Source organism: Neomonachus schauinslandi, chromosome 12 (genome assembly GCF_002201575.2).
Source record: "Neomonachus schauinslandi chromosome 12, ASM220157v2, whole genome shotgun sequence".
Taxonomy (NCBI): domain Eukaryota; kingdom Metazoa; phylum Chordata; class Mammalia; order Carnivora; family Phocidae; genus Neomonachus; species Neomonachus schauinslandi.
In genome coordinates this window covers 92,274,872-92,295,975 of record NC_058414.1, presented here as the reverse complement: position 1 = coordinate 92,295,975, position 21,104 = coordinate 92,274,872, and the positions used below count along the sequence as shown (strand labels likewise).

Below are 21,104 nucleotides of genomic sequence, written 5' to 3'. Positions count from 1 at the left end.
ATTTCCTGGTGCGTGGGGGGTCTGCGCAAGAGGCATGCCTTTTGTGCTTAGTGGTCACACACAGAGTCTTTCTGCCACAAGTCTTCCTGAAGAGAGTTGAAGGTAGAATCCATCATGAAGGGTGGATCTCACCTAACCAAACCAATTCCTGTCATTCTTGCCAAAACCGGTTAACTGCTATTTTGCTCTTCCTATGGAAGAGTGTTCTCATGAATAATCCAGCACAACAGATCATTAGCAGACAGTTCCTACTTGCCTCTGAAATGTGTTTTCATTGGCTACAGATGCCTTCAACATTCAGGAAATCTTTCATTTCCCATAGTGGATCAGCTTGGCTTAACAGAAGGAAGGCTGTCACAACTCGGTCTGCCCCTTCACGTCCCACCTGGCTTTCCCCTGCTCTCCCCTTCGTGCTGGGAAGGCACTGCTCGCCTCTTAGGAACAATGAGCAACATCTGCCCACAGCAGCTGTGCGCTCCGAGCCGGGTGCTCCTCCCTAATGCCAAGAACAAGGACTTAACAGCCCTTTTCTTCCCCTTCCTGCCAAGCTAGAGCAAATCCCGGTCCTCTGTCACCAGAACAGCTAAACACAGTAGGTAACCACGTCAAGAAGAGCTTGAGGTCCAGATGCAGCGATCCTGCAGGACAATCGTTTGCCCAGGGTGCATGTCCGATTGCCACCGATACATGCAGGCTGCTTTCAGCCCTTCACAAGTCATCAGCAGGACACGGTGTCCACGCTCGTTCCTCTGCTCTCCCACGTCTGGGTGTCTGGTTGGTGCCCCCAATCTGGGGGACAGCTGCAGACTTCACCACTTCCTCTGTTTAGCTCATCAAATATTCATGGAGCGTCTGCCGCATCTGGGCTACATCTGGGACCTTAGACTTTACCGAAGCAGTCCTTCTGTGGCGACCTTCTCTGTCATTCTCCAAAAGATCCTATGACATTTTTGGGGATTTTCATTTAATAAGATCGTGCCCAGTCCCAGTACAGAGGTCAGGGTCAGCTGGACAGACAGAAAGGAACAGTTGTGCAGTTGGGGGCAGATGCTAATGCTTATCGACGCACAATGCAAGCTCCTGAGAAGGGGCCATTTTCTTTCCTTGCTTTGTGTTACCCACCATTCCCACACCTAGAATAGCACAGTAAATGCGGTAGGAACTAATTTTTATAATAAAGGAAATCTAGGCTAACACGAGACTTTTTTTTTAAGTGGGTTCCACGCCCAGCATAGAGCCCAATGTGGGGCTTGAACTCACGACACTGAGATCAAGACCTGAGCTGAGATCAAGAGTCAGACACTTAACCGACTGAGCCACCCAGGCGCCCTGAGGCATTTTCTTTCTTATGTACTGACATGGAAGACATTAGGGAACAAAACCTATCACTAACTAGCATTCTCTGGTTGCCTGGAGAGCCCACCCACACCATCTCCCACCAAAAAATCGTACATCACTTAGCCGTAGCTACAGAGAGGCAGTTATCTGGTCAAGTGTGCAAGTTCTAGAGTCTTGACGGCCTGCATTCAGAACTTGCCTAGACCACTTGCTAACTGTGTGGCCAGGCAACTGATCTCATCTACATGTGTCAGCTTTGTTGTTGATAAAATAGAAACAATTATAGTACTCTCCTCTTAGGGGTCTTCTGAAGATTAATTCATATTTGTAGGGACTTCTGGGTGGCTCAGTTGGTTAAGTGTCTGCCTTTGGCTCGGCATGATCCCTGGGTCCTGGGATCGAGCCCCACGTCAGGCTCCCTGCTCAGCGGGGAGTCTGCTTCTCCCCCTCCCAGTGCTTGTGCTCTTTTTGTCAAATAAATAAATAAAATCTTAAAAAAATAATTCATACTTATAAACCACTTAGTCTAGTACCTGCAACATAAGTACTATTTCTGTGCGTTTGGTAAATATAGAGAATTAGGCTTTTCTTTTTGTGTTCTTTTTAAAAATACCCTTATTTCGGGTGCCTGGGTGGCTCAGTTGGTTAAGCGACTGCCTTCGGCTCAGGTCATGATCCTGGAGTCCCCGGATCGAGTCCCACATCGGCCTCCCTGCTCAGCAGGGAGTCTGCTTCTCCTTCTGACCCTCCCCGCTCTCATGCTCTCTCTCTCTATCTCATTCTCTCTGTCAAATAAATAAATAAAATCTTTAAAAAAAAAAATAACCTTATTTCATCTTATCACAGCATTCTCATCACAAAAGGTGTTTTAGGGGTGCCTGGGTGGCTCAGTTGGTTAAGCACCTCCCTTCAGCTCAGGTCATGATCCCGGAGTCCCAGGATCGAGCCCCATGTCCAGCTCTCTGCTCAGTGGAGAGTCTGCTTCTCCCTCTGACGACCCCTTCTCATGCTCACTCTCTCTGTCTCAAATAAATAAACAAAATCGTTTTAAAAAGTTTTTTTAAATACTGAAAAGTGTAATGAAGAATATAAAACTCATCCAAAATTGGGGATTTTTTTTTCTATAATGAATTGTTAGTGTGCGTGTGTGTGTGTGTGTGTGTGTGTGCGTACATAAAAAAGACTTGGGGCGCCTGGGTGGCTCAGTCGTTGAGCTTCTGCCGTCGGCTCAGGTCATGATCTCAGGGTCCTGGGATCGAGCCCCACATCGGGCTCCCTGCTCAGCGGGAAGCCTGCTTCTCCCTCTCCCACTCCCCCTGCTTGTGTTCCATCTCTTGCTGTGTCTCTCTCTGTCAAATAAATAAAATCTTAAAAAAAAAAAAATCTTTAAAAAAAAAAGACTTGGGATGATATATATATACTTTTGCTGATCTTTTATATTTATCCTGAGTATTTCCCCACATCATTAATTTCTTTTTAAAAACAATTTTTATTGTCTGTATGGTATTTCATTGTTTAAATGTAATGTTTTTCTTTACATTAGTATAATGTCCCAATTGTTGAAATGTGCATGTATGCCTTCTTATGTATTTCTATGTGTGTTTATGGAAATATGTGTACCTGTGGACGTATATGAAAAATGTGTATATGCTTGTGAGAATGACACCTGAGTCCTTGGAAGAGGCCTCTATAAAAGAGAGTAGGGGGGCACCTGGGTGGCTCAGTCGTTGGGCGTCTGCCTTCAGCTCAGGTCGTGATCCCAGCGTCCTGGGATCGAGCCCCGCATTGGGCTCCCTTCTCTGCAGAAAGCCTGCTTCTCTCTCTCCCACTCCCCCTGCTTGTGTTCCTGCTCTCACTCTCTCTCTCTGTCAAATAAATAAATAAAATCTTAAAAAAAAAAAAAAAAAGAGTAGGAATGAGGTTGAGAGAGGTAAGGAAGAGATGAGATATTTTGTATCAAGGACCCTTTTAGTCTCCTTACATCACTGTTTCCTGAGGCAATAAGACAGGGACAATGCAGGACAGGAAGGAGTTAAGCCATCAGCCACCATTCTCAGACGAGAAGGGTGAGTGAACCCTGGCTTAAGTCCAGGTCAGCTCCCTCTAGGGAGGCACGTAGTTTCCCTCTCCTCCCCACCAGGAAGCCCCCTGGCCAGGGCCCATCCCACTCGGTTCCCTGAAAGAACTCATGAAGTTTCAACAGAGAGTTCTTGTCTGCTTTTCTTTCTTGGACACCACAGATCTTTTGCTGGGTCCATCGTGAATCCAATATTTATAAGATTAGGGAGACTCTATTTGCCTCTGCAACAAAGTCAGGCCCCTTCCTAGAGGTTGTTCCACAGAGACACAATGGGAATGGGCATATATTATCATAATGAGGCTTTCTGATCAAAAGCTGGAATCCTCTCTGGGCCACAGCCTGACATAATCATCCCTAGGGTCCTATAGTATCTTTCCTTTTAATACTATATTCAGGTTTGGCAAACTACTGCTGGGTGACCGGTTGTGTAAATAAAGTTTTTCTGGAACATGGCCATGCTCATTCACGTACATATTGTGTATGGCCGCCTTTGCAATGCAGTGGCAGAGTTGAGTAGTTATGACAAAGCCTAAAATATTTACCATCTGGCCTTTAAGAAAAAGCTGGCTGCCCCCTGCTAAGTCTAAGAGTCACACCCTCACTTGCAAAGGCCTTGCACAGACAGTTCGATGCCATCGTTGCTGTATGATCTCCATCTGTTTCGCTACACTCGCTCTGAGCCACGAGCACTCTCTCTGTTCTAATTTTTTTTTAAAGATTTTATTTATTTATTTGTCAGAGAGTGAAAGGACACAAGCAGGGGGAGCGGCAGGCAGAGGGAGAAGCAGGCTCCCCGTGGAGCAGGGAGCCCGATGCGGGACTCGATCCCAGCACCCTGGGATCACTACCAGAGCCAAAAGCAGACACTTAACCGACTGAGCCCCCCAGGCGCCCCCTGGGCTAATTTGCTCTTCCTCACTTCCATGCCTCTTCTCAGATTGTGCTGTCTACTTGAGAACGCTCTACCCCCAGAGCCCAGTAGGTCCTCTGTTACCAGTTAAGTAGCAACTGAAATTCCACCCCCTCATGAAAGCTCCCTGGACATTTGGGGGCTACCACCAGGACCCCGTTCTCTGGCAGTGTCACCACGGAGGGGATGCAGCCCACACAAACCCAGCCCCCACCAGGTCTCTGGACACCCTTTCAAGAGCTGTGTGCCATGTTTTGATATCTTTCTGTTTTCTTTCTTCTCAGACCTTTTCATAGGTCAAATCTTTGAACAAACACTCTCACAACCTAAAAGTCTAATGAAAACAGATAACTGCTTTTTGCCAAGAATTTGATAGGTGATTCTAATGCAGTGAAAGAAGTGGGGCCATTCCTTGGATTTCACTGCAGATGGAATTTGGTCTATAAGAAAGACTGTTATTCTTCCTTCTTTTTGTGCTGGTTTAATTATTAAGATGCCCATAGTGAGCAAACCATACTGGCTTTTTAAAATTTTTTTTAAGATTTTATTTATTTGTCAGAGAGAGAGAGCACAAGCAGGGGGAGAAGCAGGCTCCCGGCTGAGCAAGGAGCCCAATGTGGGACTCAATCCCAGGACCCTGGGATCGTGACCTGAGCCGAAGGCAGACACTCAGCCGACTGAGCCACCCAGGCGTCCCCATACTGGCTTTTTCTACTTAGGGCTTGTGGTGCTAAGCAATTGATTGCTCCTTGTAGACTCATGATACAAACATCAGAGCAGGCCACTTAGGAAGGCTAGGAGTCTTTATTCCCAGAAATCTTTAAAAAGAAAAGGTTCTGGAGTTATTGTTATATACTATTTGGAACTATACAAGAATTGAGAAATCAGTGGAACAGAATAAGACTATTCTATAAGAGTTTAAGATGTAATAGATGTGGCCTTGTAAACTGATAGCAAAAGGCTCATTTATTAAACGGAATAGGGATAACTTAGCTTGGGGGGAAAAATCACTTTAGACTAACATACAATAAAATAAATTACGGATGGATTAATGAATAAAATATGTTCAAAATAGACTAAGAAAATGGAATTAAGTACGTATTAAACCTCTAAAAAGATACAGATTTTCTAGAGAGACAAGATTAAATCAATCGCACAAGAAAAGATGAACAGATTTTCATATATAAAAATTTCACATGATCCAAAAAAAAAAAATACCATGGGAAAAACACACCTGCAGCAAAACTGACAAATAGTTCATATCTGTTCTATATAAAGAGATCATTCAAATCAATAAGAAAAACCCTGGGATTCCAAAAGATAAATGGGCAAAGAACATAAATAATATACTAAAGAGGGCTACCTGGGTGACTCAGTCGGTTAAGCATCTGCCTTCAGCTCAGGTCATGATCCCAGGGTTCTGGGATCGAGCCCTCCATCAGGCTCCCTCATGGGGAGCCTGCTTCTCCCTCTCCCTCTGCCCCTCACCCCTGCTTGTGCTTTCTCTCAAATAAATAAATAAAATCTTAAAAAAATAATGTGCTAAAGAAAAAAGCAGTTAGCATATTAAAGTATGAAAAAACGTCCATTTTATGAGAAAAACTTATATATATATATTTATTTTATTTTTATTTTTTTTATTTTTTTAAGATTCCTACAGGTGGAATTGCTGGGTGAAAGGGTGTATGCGTTTGTAATTTTGTTGACACTGCTCCATTGCCTTCCATAGACCTGTACCAATTTCTAGTCCTACCAACATTGTATGAAAGTGTGAAAGGGACTATTTCCCTCACTGTCACTAATCCAGTGAGTTCCACTAATCCAGCAAATTTATCTTTGCTAATCTTTGAGTGAAAAATGTCTCTTTGATGGATTTTTAATTTTCTCTTATGAGTGAAGCTGAGAATCTTTTTCTGTATCTACGCATCATTGTACTTCTTTTTCTATAAATTTTCCATTCCTCTTTTTTTTTTTGCCTGTTTGTCTTCATTAATTTATAGTATGTATTAGAAAAATAAGTTCTATAAGTTGCAGGGTTTGGGGGGTTTTTTTGCTGTTGTTCTTTTTTTTTTTTTTTTTAACCAGTTTTCTGTTTGCCTTTGATCTTAAAGTAGCTCATTTTTAGGGGCGCCTGGGTGGCTCAGTTGGTTAAGCGACTGCCTTCGGCTCAGGTCATGATCCTGGAGTCCCCGGATCGAGTCCCGCATCGAGTCCCGCATCGAGTCCCGCATCGGGCTCCCTGCTCGGCGGGGAGTCTGCTTCTCCCTCTGACCCTCCCCCCTCTCATGTGCTCTCTCTCATTCTCTCTCTCTCAAATAAATAAATAAAATCTTTAAAAAGAAGAGGGAGAGAGACAGGACTGGATCTGCATCCTTTAGCAGAGACAAACTCAGCATACCTTGGGAAGAGAGACCAAGCTTTCCCTCTCAATCTCCTGGTCTGTATCACTGGCACCCCCAGCTATCTCCCCCTTAGGCCCTTTGTATTTACTCTTCTTTTCTCCTTTCCCCTCCCAGCAGTCATTGGCCAAACCTGCTTTTTTCCGGCAAAATTCAGAGAGGAGGAACTTCAAATTGCTGGACACCAGGAAGCTGAGTCGGGATGGATATGGGTCCCCTTCCAAAATCAGCCCCCCCTCCACCCCCAGCAGCCCTGATGACACTTTCTTTAACCTTGGAGACCCACAGAATGGCAGGAAGAAGAGAAAGATACCCAAGGTAAGGCTTGCAACAAGCTTCGTATGCAGATTTGCACTCCCCCTTCCCTGCAAAGGAAGGCTGCAGAGGAGTCTGGGCAGAGAACAGAATCCTGGGCCTCTTCTACCTGCTTCATCACCAGGTAGACACCATGAGCCAGCGGCTGGGCTGTCTGGGCCTTTGTCATAATAATTCTTGTGGTCCTGTAGCCTTCCCCTTAGCCATTCCTCTCCCAGCCTAACCTCTCACTATACTCGCGATCCCAGACCATGTTTCCAATGCCTGCCTCAGAAGGCCAGTTCCTCCTCCTTCCCGGCCTCAAAAAGTAGAGCTCCATTCATCACACTCTGACTCACACTTTGGCCAACACCAGCTGCAGAGGCGGTACCAAGTGGAGCCTCTGCTCTGAGGCAGCACTTGTCAAAAATACATCTTTCCTGGCTCTTTTCAACTCAAAAGGTAAAACATGCCTAGGGGCAGATGTGCATCCTAATGCGTCTGCTTTGATTGGATTCCCTTTTGCTCCGTTCCAGCCCTGCTGTGCTGGTCCCTCTTCAGTGGCCACTTTGGTACCAACTTCCGACGGGAACTTTTAGAGCAGGGATTCTTCATTTCAGAGTACATGGATGGATGGATGGATGGGATTTAGGGGTCACGAAACCTGGAAAATTGTGTAAGACTTTGTGTGGAGCATTTTGGGGGATGGAGGCAAGAGGGGAATATTGTCTGTTAGGTTTCATCTGATTTCTCAGAGTGACGCATTGACCTGAAAGTCATGGGACGTTTACGAGCTGGTTCCTCCTAACAGTTTGGTTAGTCAATATTTTGAGCTATAATTTCACCCCTACCACACCCGTCCCCAACTTTGTCATTCAAATGAAGTTAAGTCACTTGCCCATCAGAATGCATTCTGAAGAGTAAGGGCAGCTAGGGTCAGGTGGTTGAGAAAAGACCTGTAACCTGCAGCCTGGTCAGGGTTTTAGTTGGAACAGGAGAAAATATGTCTTCCTTTGTTTTGCTGATGAAGGGCAGACAAAGGGGCTAGGACAGGAGCCACGGCTCCTCCCCCTTCAGGCTCTCCAGGTTCGGCCTCGTCTGGCCTGGGGCCCAGGGTGTGGAGCGGGTTGCATATTGATTATTTGATGTTTGCTGAATGAGCTCCACTAACACATGGACCCCCGTCTCTTTCAGCACAGATTCACTCCCATGTCTCCCCTCGGCTGTCCTCCAAAGTCACTGTCCTGTGCCATCGTGGTAGCTGCTTCAGGGGCCCCCAAAGTGTGGCGTCTCTAGCCACTCCCTTAACTCCCCTTCTGCTTGTTCTGGCACATTCCTAGGTATCTGTAATGTCAAAATCCTCAATTGTGGGATAATTTAAAGTGGCCGTTAACATCTATACTGCCAACCTCACCATCGTTTTAGCAAATTAAACAGGGATGATCAGGTGAATTAGCTGTTGCGTTAAAAGAGCTTTAACACAATTCAAGGTTTGAGTACATGATTCTTTTTTTTTTTTAAGATTTTATTTATTTATTTGAGAGACAGAAAGCACATGGGAAGAAGGGCAGAGAGAGAAGGAGAATCTCAAGCAGACTCCCTGCTGAGTGTGGAGCCCAGCATGGGGCTGGATCCCATGACCATGAGATCATGACCTGAGCTGAAATCAAGAATCGACACTTAGGGACACCTGGGTGGCTCAGTCAGTTACGCGTTTGCCTTCGGCTCAGGTCGTGATCCCAGGGTCCTGAGATCAAGTCCCACATAGGGCTCCTTGCTCGGTGGGGAGCCTGCTTCTCTCTCTGGCTCTGCCCCTCCCCCTGCTTGTGCACTGGCTCGCTCGCTCTCTCTGTCAAAATAAATAAAATCTTTAAAAAAAAAAAAAGAATTGACACTTAACCGCCTGAGCCATCCAGGTGCCCCCTAGTACAGAACACTTTTAAAACAACAAAACTTAACTCCTGTTAAAGTATAATTATGTGAGAGCATGTTTAACGTTTTTCTCCCTGGGAAAAATCTTTTAAATAAAAAGGAACAGAGATTTATTGACTGAAGTGTACATGGCTTCCACTTATTCCATGACCTGATTTAAAGTGAGAAGAACCTTCTCTGTCATGTCATTTGTACTACTCACACAGCACTCATGAATTGTCTTGTATGATAGCTATGAATGCATCTTGGTCCTTGCAATTAGCTTATAAACTTCCTGAGAACAGATGCCATGCTCCATATATCTTTTTACCCCTCACAGCTTCTAGCAAAACCCCTTGTACATAGGGGATGCTTAGTATTCATCCAACAAATTCACTATCAACAAATACTTGTTGAATCCCTACCAGGTGCCAGGCGCTGTCCCAGCCCATACAGGTACTCTTACAGCAACGAACAGAAGTGACAAAGATCCCCACCTGCATGGAGCTTACATTCTAGTGTTCACTATATTTTAATAAGTGGAAGGATGTTAACTGTATTGTAGCTGTCTTCTTTCTAGTTAATTTTGGATATTGGGTGAGAGGAGGCTGAATGGGTTTAAAAATCCTCCCCCCCCCCCCGCAAAAAAACCACAATTTGACCTAGTTAACTCATTTGTTTATTTATATATTTTTAAATTGTGGTAAATATGTACAACATAAAAATTGCCATTTTAACCATTTTTAAGTGCACAGTTCAGTAGCATTAAGTACATTTACACTGTTATACAACCATCACCAGCATCCATCTACAGAACTCTTCATCTCCCCAAACGGAAACTCTGCACCCCGTTAAACCCTAACTCCCCATTCCGCCCTCCTCCCCAGCCTCTGGCAACCATCATTCTACTTTCTGTCTCTTTGAATTTGCCTATTCCAGGTACCTCATATAAATGAAATCATATAATATTTGTCTTTTTGTGACTGACTTATTTCTTTTAGCAGAACATTTATGCTTTAGCATGTGTCCAAATTCCCTTCCTTTTGAAGGCTAAATAATGTGCCATTGTATGTATGTACCACATTGTGCTTACCCATTCATCCTTTAATCGACATTTGGATGTTTTCACTTCCTGGCTATTGTGAATAATACCAGCATCTCATTTATGCATTGTCTTCTTCTGTGGGAAATGGGGTTAGCATTAATACTCCAGTGGTTAGGACGTGTGTAAAAAGAAAAGAGAGCCAGTTCAGGGCTATGAGCTCTCAAGGAAATGGCTGGTTCGTAAGAACAAATATAAATAACTGCCGCACGGGAGGGGTTTGGTGGTGGAGGCAGAGATCGTTCAGATAAGGCAAAGCCAGCACAGGGCTGGGGACGAGGAATTCACAAAGAGAGCTGGCAAGGCCAGGGCTGGGCCACCTGTCAGGACCCAGAGTGTGTAGGTGTCCAACGATATGGCAGGGCAGTGTCTTACCAGTTGCAGAGCTGGAGGACCAGGGCCCAGGCCCACCACAAGGAGACGTGGAGGATGAGCCACCTTCCTCCACTGGCGGTCCGTCGCTCTGGCTTGTGGGGAGGAGCTGGTGAGCTACTTCAGGGAGTGGGACAGAGAAGTGGAGGGCAGAGCCAGGGAGTGGCACCAGCTAACCCACCGCACCCGCCTGCGTGCCCATCACCCAGTTTACTGTAACACATCCTCTCTCCAGTTCTTCCAATGCCAAAAAGAATATAAAACTTTTTAAGGCAGCTTTCAAACACAGCTCCTCTTTATTTTTTTATTTTTTAAAAGATTTTAGGGCGCCTGGGTGGCTCAGTTGGTTGGGCGACTGCCTTCAGCTCAGGTCATGATCCTGGAGTCCCGGGATCGAGTCCCGCATCGGGCTCCCTGTTCAGCAGGGAGTCTGCTTCTCCCTCTGACCTTCCTCCCTCTCGTGCTCTCTCTCATTCTCTCTCGCAAAAAAAAAAAAAAAAAAAAAAATTTATTTATTTATTTGACAGAGAGAGAGAGCGAAAGAGGGAACACAAGCAGGGGGAGTGGGAGAGGGAGAAGCAGGCTTCCCGCGGAGCAGGGAGCCCAATGTGGGGCTCGATCCATCCCAGGACCCTGGGATCACAACCTGAGCTGAAGGCAGACGCCCAATGACTGAGCCATCCAGGCGCCCCCCACTGTTTTTTTAAGATTTTATTTAAACACAGCTCCCCTTTAAAATCACCTGTTGGGGGCTCACTAGGAGGAGCATGTGGCTCTTGATCTAGGGGTCATGGTTTTGAGCCTCACGTTGGGTGTAGAAATTACTAAAGAAAATAAACTTTAATTAATTAATTAATTTAATTAAAATCATTGGCTTGCCTTGACTATGCATGGGTAGACTTCCCCTTCTCGCAATCAGGTGGGGCCCAGGGAGCTTCCACTCTTGAAATTTGCAGGCGGTGCTGGAAAGCCTGGTGGGTAGTGACCCGGGGTTTCGGTGGGAAGTGACCGGGGTTTCCATGGCCAGATGGGTCTGCTAGAGTCAGCGTGGAAAATGTGCTGCTGAGTAGTGGTGCCTGGTGAGCAGTAGGAGAGATCACCAAAGGCCTCCATGAGTGTGGATGAGCGCTCCCCTGCAAGAAGGGAGGTGTGCTGTGTCTGCTGGGTGCAGGGCGCCACCATGCAGCCCCAAGCTAGAACTCGAAATCCACCGTAAGCCCTGACCCCTTGCCACCCAGTGCCGCTCAGACGGTCTTTGGCACGGTTCCTACAAAAGGGGCTCTGCCTGGGAGGCTTTTTATTTTTGCTGTCTCTTCCTTTTCTGTTTTTTTTTTCCCCCCCCGGGATGGGGAGGCAAAGGCTGTCCCCAAGCCACAGTGACATGGAGGCATCGAAGGGGGAGCAGTCGTCACACAATTAGCCAATGAAATTGTCTCCCTGTGTCCCCGCTGCCTGCGTTAGTATATTTAGACATCACCCGTTCACACATCAGTGAGGCTGGCAGCCTCCTTTAGTGTTCTTGAAAGTCATGTTCCTGTCTGGTAGAAAAGAGTAGTCGAAAGATGCCAGTGGACCAGTGGGAACCGGCTCCTCCCTCCTTCCCCGGGCCTTCGATCGTCCCAGAAGAGAACGAGCAGTAGAGGAATCCCAGCTGCTAACACTGCCTTTTCTTCTCCCTGCGTCTGGCAGCTGGTGTTGCGAATCAATGCCATTTATGAGGCCCGGAGAGGGAAGAAACGCGTGAAGAGGCTCTCCCAGTCCACGGAGAGCGGCTCGGGAAAAGGTACCGTCCACCGTCCCACCTCTCCCACCTATGTGAAAACAAGAGTCTTCCTAAAAGAGGCTTCCTGTTGTTTGGGGTTGGCTCACCAAAGAGGAGAACAAGGTGGTGCTTTGTAAATACCTCCTGTTGTCCTTGGGACCGCGGGACAGCGAAGAGCCAGGAATGAGCTCAGCCTGGTGGTGCATCCTCTGGTCCTGTTTCACTGTCCGTCAGGCCAGCCCAGCGCTGTGGGCTCTGGCTCACCCTGGGAGCTGCCTTCTTTGCTTCCCATGCATACAAGGAGCGGTCTCTGCTATATTACCAGATATAGGTACCATCTGAACTAGAGCCACATTAATTTGGAAATTATATTTAGTTGGACGAAGACCTAGTTTGTCCATTACGTTTAAATCACCAGAAAGAAAGTAGCCCCTCTGAAGTAGAAATCTTGGATTTGTGTCACTTCATACAAAAAGTTTTCTTATTAGAAAAACTCACATGAGCAACTTTCCTCCTATTGCCATTTTTAATTTGTTGTTTGTTTGTTTTTCTGTCTAGTGACAGATGAGAACAGTGAGTCTGACAGTGACACGGAAGAGAAGCTGAAAGGTGAGAAGACCAGCTGCCGTGCATGGCACAGGCAGGGGCTGGGGAGCTACCAAGATGGCCCTTCCTGCTTAATGTGAGGGACGGGACAGAGCGTCCTTGCACGAGCTTGTTGGGCAAGGCGTGAACGTCTGAGGGGATGGGGGACCCACGGGATGCGTGGGGGCCGGTCAGTCCTGAGCATGACCGGCATGGGCCTGTTCGGTCACTGAGTCTGTGGCTGTAGAGATGCAGGGTGGCTACGTCTACAGTGGCCCCGTTGCCGTGCCTTTCCGTTATTGGTGTTTTCCACACGTGGGATGTACAGCGCAGCTGGTCTGGGGTTCCAGACACCTGGGCTCTTGTCCCACTCCTGTGAAAATTGCTGTAGGACCAGAAGGAAATCACTTAAGATCTCAGGGCCTCTAATTTCTCATCTGTCAAATGAAGTCACTGAAATAATTGGTCTCTGTAGATCTAAATTCGGTGACTTTGGTCTAGGCTTTAGTGAGTTTTCCACAATTTCTCAGACCCCAGGGGGAAGCCCAGGAAAGCCATAGTCCAGGCCTGCTGAGTGAGGTGATGGAGACCCGTGCGGTCAGCGGCCCTGCCTCATTCATCTCTCACACCCCGTGCTCCCTGGCCCACCTCTAGGATGAAACAAGCCCGTTTCCATCACAGACAACAGCGGCAGGAGGGAAGGCAAGCGGGAGCTCCTGAGTTAGTCATGGCTCTGCCCAGTCTGTCATGCAGATGATGACAAAGTTTCCCGCTCGCAAAGCTCTGTGGTCTGGATTTTGTCACATCCCACAAACTGAAAGATGGAGGGAGTGTGTGAGGGGAGGAGTCAGTGTCTCCACCCCATCTGACGGAGCGACACAAGGATGACTCAAGCCACTGTCCCCAGTCCACCCAGCCAGCCCATGGCAGAGCAAAGCCCGCGTTCCAGGCTTCTGCACCCCTGTTAGCCTGGCGGCCCATCCAGTGTTGTTCCCCCCAAGTTTGGCAAGAACCCCAAAGAGTTTTGTACTCATTTGTTAAAGGTGGGAACACTTGTAGGATCAGAAGGAGTACTCTGAGCCGGGAACCACACAAGCTGTCGCGGCTCTGTGCGGTTCCACGTCAGAAGGAGAGACGCCCAGGCGCTCACTCGCCCTCTCTCCCCAGCGCACAGCCAGCGCCTGGTCAATGTGAAGTCCCGCCTGAAGCACGCTCCCAGATACCCGTGCCTTGACCGGGAGCTCATGGAGTACCAGCAGAGGCAGCTGTTCGAGTACTTCGTGGTCGTGTCTCTGCACAAGAAGCAGGCCGGGGCTGCGTATGTGCCAGAACTCACCCAGCAGTTCCCTCTCAAGGTACAGGGCGGCCCGGCCTCGGCGGCCTGCGAGGGGGACTGTAGCACTCGTGCCCACATCTTGTCGGGACTCGCGGTTTCCGGGAGGTACAGGAGTCTGAGGAACACGCAGTGTCTAGAATCTTGAACCATGAGTCCCCATTGGGTATAGCAAATGAAAAAAGCTGCCGCTGGAGAATTTTGGAGGTCCCAGGTGGTGAGGGATTTGAAGACTCAAAGTACAGACAAAAACACTCACTTCCTGTGGTGACTATGCCATCCTCTTCATCCTCCCCGGCTCCTTATCCAGCCACATCTCTTTCCAAGCTGTCCTAGAAGCATCTTTCCCATCAGCCACACAGCTCTCCCCGGGGAGGGCTATGTTTGTGTCCATGCCAAACATCTGTATGTGCACCATGTACCCCTGGATGTGTGCACTAGATTTCTGTTCTGTTCTAACATGGTTCATGAAATGGCCCTCAGAAAGCCTAAAATGGCATGACCAATAATGTATAAATTTATGCATTCTTAGGCTTTGATGCCAGTATTAAAGAGGCTCTTTTCAGTCCAACCAGAATTTACTGAGACCCTATTACACTTAAGCTGTTTTCTGCTTGGCCCCATCATTACAAAGATGAGCAAAATGTGTTTCCTGTCCTCAAGAAGCCCATACTCTGACAGGAAGGCAAAAGATAAGCATACAAAGACTCATGAGGTAGAATGTGACACCATGCACAGTTCATACAATGAAGGTGCTCCGAGGCAGGGGGCGGGGAGGGTGTACCGTCCTGGTCCCCTCAGGGGCCTCCCTTTGCTGCCACCACCCACACATAATCCCAGTATCTGTGGAGGCCTGGGTCTCCTCCTGTCCTGGGCCAGCTTCCTTCTGTCCTGCCCACGGTGGTCCAGTGCAGCAATCAAGTCCTGTCCTTGGAATTTAGGATGGAAACTGTATAATTGAAGTAAGCCATGGGCACTAGCCCTCCTAACTGGCTCTATTGACCTTCCTTTAGCTGACCTCCAAGGATGATCCCCTGAAAACCCCAATACTATAGGTATGCCCACATTTATTTATTTATTTGTTTCTAAAATATTTTATTTATTTATTTGAGAGAGAAGGAGAGGGGGGTACAGAGGGAGAAGGGGAGAGAGAATCTCAAGCAGACTCTGCTGAAAGCAGAGCGCAACGCAAGGCTCGCTCTCACAACCCTGAGATCGTGACCTGAGCTGAAATCAAGAGTTGGACTCTTAACCGACTGAGCCACCCAGGCGCCCCGTAGGTATGCCCACATTTAGTTGAGGCCCACACGGAGAGAGCACCAAGGCACGAAGGACTGTTTTTATCCTGTTTACTTCCCTCGGGCCGTAGCACAATGTTGTACACGTGGCAATATTTAATCAATGTTTCAGGAACAAAGGCATTAATTCATGAATGAATGAATGAATCACCATAACTATTGAATGCTTGTAGTTTCCAACCTGGAATCCCCAGGCTCTTAGACATCCACATTAAAACTTCTTTGAGCAGAAACTTATATAGTCATTATTGGAAAGGGGACCAATCTGGAAATGTATCAAGAAAAAGTTATCTGTAATCCCACTCCACAGAGATAATCGATGTTAGCATTTTATTATGTTTTCTCCCAGACTTTTCTCATAGTGTAATTTTCTGACAAAACTGGTGTTATACACTGTATAATTTTTGCATCATGTTTTGTAAACATATCATTATTTAGAAACATATTTAATATAAATTCTAAAGCTTTTTTTTTTTAATTATATAAACTCTGTTATGTGGGTATGCCCTAATCTGTTTAACCAGTCTCTTTCTGTTGGAAATGTATCTTGTTGCCAGTGTTTCTTTAGATATATATTTTAAATGTTATGTGATCATTCTGTACATGCATTTTTTGCAGATCAGGCTATTTTATATCTTCTTGCCTTTGCTCTCTTTCTCTGTCAGAAGTACCTTTTCCTCCTTTCTCTTTCTCATGAGTTTTATCCCCCATTTCTATAGTCACCTTGACCAAGACTTACCCTCCATATTGGCACACTAGAGATCATGCCTGCCATGTTCCACTAAAATGCTCAATATCATGTAATTATCTTTATGACAATTCATGGAGACTGGGAAATTTTCCAGCCATTTATGATTGCTTGTATTTGTGAGAGACATCTCCATGTCTCACTTCCTGTAAATGAGTGTATGTGCATATAAGAGCACATATGTGCCCATATGGGTTGATAACTCCTATGTTGATGATAGCATGTATAGGCACATGTGTGTTCACACGTATTTGTGTGTATCGTGCATGTGATCCGAGGGTGGGTATATCCAAATGGATGGGCCATGTCAAAAAGTGCTAGAACTTGGGGGCGCCTGGGTGGCTCAGTTGGTTAGGCGACTGCCTTCGGCTCGGGTCATGATCCTGGAGTCCTGGGATCGAGTCCCGCATCGGGCTTCCTGCTCAGCAGGGAGTCTGCTTCTCCCTCTGACCCTCCTCCCTCTCATGCTGTCTCTCATTCTCTCTCTCTCAAATAAATAAATAAAATCTTTAAAAAAAAAAAAAAAAAATTCTTTTAAAAAAGTGCTAGAACTTGCCTCCCTACAAGGCCTACTCTGCAGTTCTCTAATGGTTTCCACTGTGGAGAAATGTCCCTGTTCTTTCCTTTTGTATTCTTTATAGTTGATGGCCCTTCCCTCTGTGGTGATTAATGACCCCTTCCAACAACTACACCCAGCTGGTATTTGCTTCTCTGTGAGACTGTCCAAGGGTAGTCAAAATTATTGCTTTGGCAACAGTCTGAGCTAGTGAATTATCAACTCAAAAACTGCTCCAGGACCAGCTGGAATCTTCTGGGTCATGGAGGGAAGAGAGTATCATTATATAGAAAAGAGACAGTGACTACTGATTCTGAAGGAGGAAAACCAAAAGACAGTTACTAATTGGCTTTAAGTCTATAAATGGTGGCTGTGTTTCATTCATTGATAGTTGTCTCAACCATTAATATTAATAGCAGCTTTAATTTTATTTGCTGTAGCCTAAGGGAAAACATACTAGAAGTAGGTTTTAAAATTGAAAAAAAATCAGCCCAGTGCTGTATTCCTTTGGATACTCTCTTTAGAGACCTTCCCTCTCTGACATTTGGTGTCCTGGGGAAGGCTTCTAGATCCTCTGGGAAGCATTCAACAGTGTTGGTGGTCTGCAGACTTCAGAAGCTGTCTGCAAAGCTGGTTTGAGGTGGAGGTCAATGGCAAGCTCTGAGAGACAAAATAAGAAATTGGTGGAAAATATTACAGAAAGAATTTAGGTTAGACATTACAGTTTTCTAACTTCAGAAATTCAGACTCCAAATATTTGGTACATCAAATTACTGAAGGTAACTTGAGCATAATGTTTTTCTTTAACTCTTTATAAAGAAAAGTTAACAAGTATAAATGTGTCAATAACAACAACAGAAGCCAGCCATTCTTCCCAACACTTTAGAAGTACAAATTTATAAACAAATATGCTAATTACTGATTATTCCTTTTTGTTTCCTAACTTGAACCTATAGTGCTTCATTTTTAACATGGCACAAAAATATACAACATAGGGGCGCCTGGGGGGCTCAGTCGGTTAAGCATCTGCCTTCAGCTCAGGTCAGGATCCCAGGGTCCTGGGATCGAGCCCCGCATCGGGCTCCCTGCTCAGCGGGAAGCCTGCTTCTCCCTCTCCCACTCCCCCTGCTTGTGTTCCCTCTCTCGCTGTGTCTCTCTGTCAAGTAAATAAATAAAATCTTTAAAAATGTATATATATATACACACACACACACACATATATACACACACACGCACACACACAACATAAAATTCACCCTCCCAACATTTCCAAGTATATAGAACAGTGTTGTCAACTGCACGCACATTATTGTTCAGTAGATCCGCAGAATGGGGCGCAAAGCACAGACTCCTGTTCATACACAAATAAGTAAACACATGGCTTTAAATACAATCTTTAATTAGACTTTAAAGATTGTATGTATTTATTTGAGAATGAAGAGCAAGAGGGAGAGAGAGAGATTGAGAGAGCAAGCATGAGCGGGGGAGGAATAGAGGAAAAGGGAGAAGCAGACTCTCTGCTGAACAGGAAGCCCAATGCGGGGCTCAATCCTGGGACTCTGGGATCATGACCTGAGCCGAAGGCAGACGCTTAACCACCTGAGCCACCCAGGCACCCCTGTTCTGTTTTTTTAACAAGAGGATATTCATTCAGTCTATGATGTCAAATAAATCAGAGAGAGAGAGACTAAAGATTAAGATTCCTAGCTAGAGGGGCACCTGCATGGCTCAGTCAGTTGAGCATCCAACTCTTGATTTCAGGTCAGGTCATGATCTCAGGGTCGTGGGATCAAGCCCCCCTTCGAGCTACACACTCAGTGCAGAGTCTTCTTGTCCCTCTCCCTCTGCTCCTCCCCACTGCAATCTCTCTCTCAGGAAAAGTTAACAAAACAAAACAAGAAAAACCATCCCTAGCTAGATTCCACACTAATTATGTGACCATGGACATATCACTTAACATGTCAGGGCTATTTCCTTATCTCTAAAATAAGAATGTGACACTGGATGATGTCTCATTTCCTTTCAGTTCTGACATTCAAGGACAATGAAATTAATTGAAGTTTAGTGTATAATGTAATTTAACTGGATGTATTCACTAAGAAATGTTAGAAAATGTCTTTGCCTGGATCGAGGAAGAGCAGCTTTCAGGGGCCCAGAGGTTGGAAGACCAGATTCAAGGCTCTGCCTTGCAGATTCAGAGTCTCCTATTTGGAGGGGATTGGTTTGACACTTTTTCCTTATTGGTTAAAATAGTTATAGTCCAGGGGCACCTGGGTGGCTCAGTCGGTTAATCGTCTGCCTTCAGTTCAGGTCAGAGCCCATAATCCTGGGATTAAGTCCCGTGTCGGGCTCCCTATTCAGTGGGGAGCCTGCTTCTCCCTCTTTCTCTGCCGCTTCCCTTGCTTGTGCTCTCTCACGCTCTCTCTCTCTGTCAAATAAGTAAATAAAATCTTTTAAAAAATAATAAAAAATAAAATATAGTCCAAAAAAATATACAAAAAATAAAATAAATAAAACAGTTATATTCCAGAATGTTAGACATCAAGAATATTTCTCTAAAACACACTATTTTGTTTTCTCCTGACTTCTCCCATAAGACTAGAGTTGACAGTGCCCTGGGAAAAAAAGGCCCCAGCAGACTGAGCTACAGACCCTTCCTAGGTTAAGGTGGTGGTCTCAACTGTGGGCAGGTGGAAGATGTGGTCTTGCCAAGCATCTGCCTTTCTCTCCCAAGCTGGGGTTTATTCCCCAACCTTCTCTCACCCTTCTCGCTGCAGTTGGAAAGGTCTTTCAAGTTCATGAGAGAGTCCGAGGACCAGCTGAAGGCTATCCCTCAGTTCTGTTTCCCTGATGCCAAGGACTGGACTCCTGTCCAGCAATTTACCAGGTATGTGCAGGCATCTCCCTTCCCCACCCCCAAAGGCTCGGCAAGAACCAGGGAGAGGTCATAGAGGACAGACGCCATAATTCGGTTTTACTGCCAGCAATCCTGATGGGCCCCAGGCTAGAGACTTTCCCCACCGGTGTTTTAAAACTTCCCTGAAGATAAGAACCGCCTGGCTAAATATGCAGATTCCCAGCCTCCCACTCAATCTGGGCATATGTTTGGTTCATAAGCCTCTGTGAAGGGCAAAAGTAATTCTTCGTCTAGGAGAAACTAGAGGAACATTGCCTGTCACCCTTCCTTGTCCGTGCTCTGGAATCATTTAATAGCAGCCCATCTAGCTGTCAACTCAGATTGTGATAGCTTTACGTTTCTGCTTTAACCATGTTGTTACGTACCAGTATTTTTTTTATCAGATGTTTCAGCAATTGACCAAACTCAGGGGGCTGCATAGCCTGTATTTGAGGCACACTGTGTTCCTCAAGGTTGGCTCAGCAGTCTCTCAGGGCAGTCCAAGCCTCGGGGGGCTCTGAAGAGACAGTTCTCAGGGAGGGTCACCCCAGGGGCAGTTTCAAGAGGGACACAGAACTGTCCCCTCTTCGGCTGCTCCTTCACTGAGTCACATCCCTAGAACAGCGGATGCCCTCTCACCCTGGAGCTCACGGAGGGCCGTAGTCACAACCGATGCTCTGTAAGTGACTGCCGTTCTTGGGCAACGGGGCGGTCAGGTGATCGAGCGCTATGAGACCTCATCCTTCCAGGATGCAGTGACACTTTAGGTCTCCTTCTCCCTCACACAGACCCCAAAACTACAGGCGCACAGAGTCCTCGCACAGAGATGGACAGGCAGGACGGGGAGCCGCCCTTTTTGACAGCCCCTCCAGAATGTCCCCCGATTGCTCTCTAACCAGGTGTCTTTTGTTTTGTTTTGCTATGTAATGTACTTTTGTTTCCCCAACCGCAGTGAAACCTTCTCATTTGTCTTAACTGGAGAAGATGGGAGCAGACGGTTCGGTTACTGCCGAAGACTGCTGGTTAGTACAGTCTTCTGTTGGTCTGCCAGCGCTCTGGGCAGCCCTGCGCAGCACTGGGTCCTGGGGCTCCACCGTGTGCCATGAGAGAAGAGGCAGGAAGTGTGACAGGTTCATCAGCGGAGTTAAAAACATGGAAGATTTGGGTATTCATCGAAATCTTACTGGTAGAAAGGAACAAGAACTCTGTCTCCCTTAGAAAGAAAATACTTCCTCCATTATTTTCCCTGCCAAATAAAAGACCTTTCTGTCCTTAAGCCAAATATTCTTTCTAATAAAACATGCTAAACAGACCCGGAGAGCTTATAGCGCACACATTCATAACGGTTGCTAAGGGCCAAAGAAGGATAGTTCTGTTGTTCATGCTACAGATCATTCAAGAATGTGTTCTTCAGAACAATCACCTTTAGAAGTGATGATTGTATTCCAATGAAATGATCATGCTAATCCATTTTAGAGCTTGTCTTTTTGAGACCCATTCTTTTGAAAATCTTTAATAGA

At 46.1% G+C, this 21,104-nt stretch overlaps 1 protein-coding gene across 1 annotated transcript in view; it reads left to right on the top strand.

Annotated features, from left to right (window-relative positions):
* Window positions 1-21,104, top strand: part of DENND2A (DENN domain containing 2A) — a 69,042-nt gene that overhangs the window by 16,995 nt on the left and 30,943 nt on the right. The window contains exons 6-11 of the mRNA XM_021692865.2: window positions 6,845-7,045; window positions 12,096-12,189; window positions 12,727-12,777; window positions 13,921-14,108; window positions 19,466-19,575; window positions 20,537-20,606. Coding sequence (XP_021548540.2) covers window positions 6,845-7,045; window positions 12,096-12,189; window positions 12,727-12,777; window positions 13,921-14,108; window positions 19,466-19,575; window positions 20,537-20,606 — 714 coding nt within the window. The remainder of the gene's footprint in view (window positions 1-6,844; window positions 7,046-12,095; window positions 12,190-12,726; window positions 12,778-13,920; window positions 14,109-19,465; window positions 19,576-20,536; window positions 20,607-21,104) is intronic.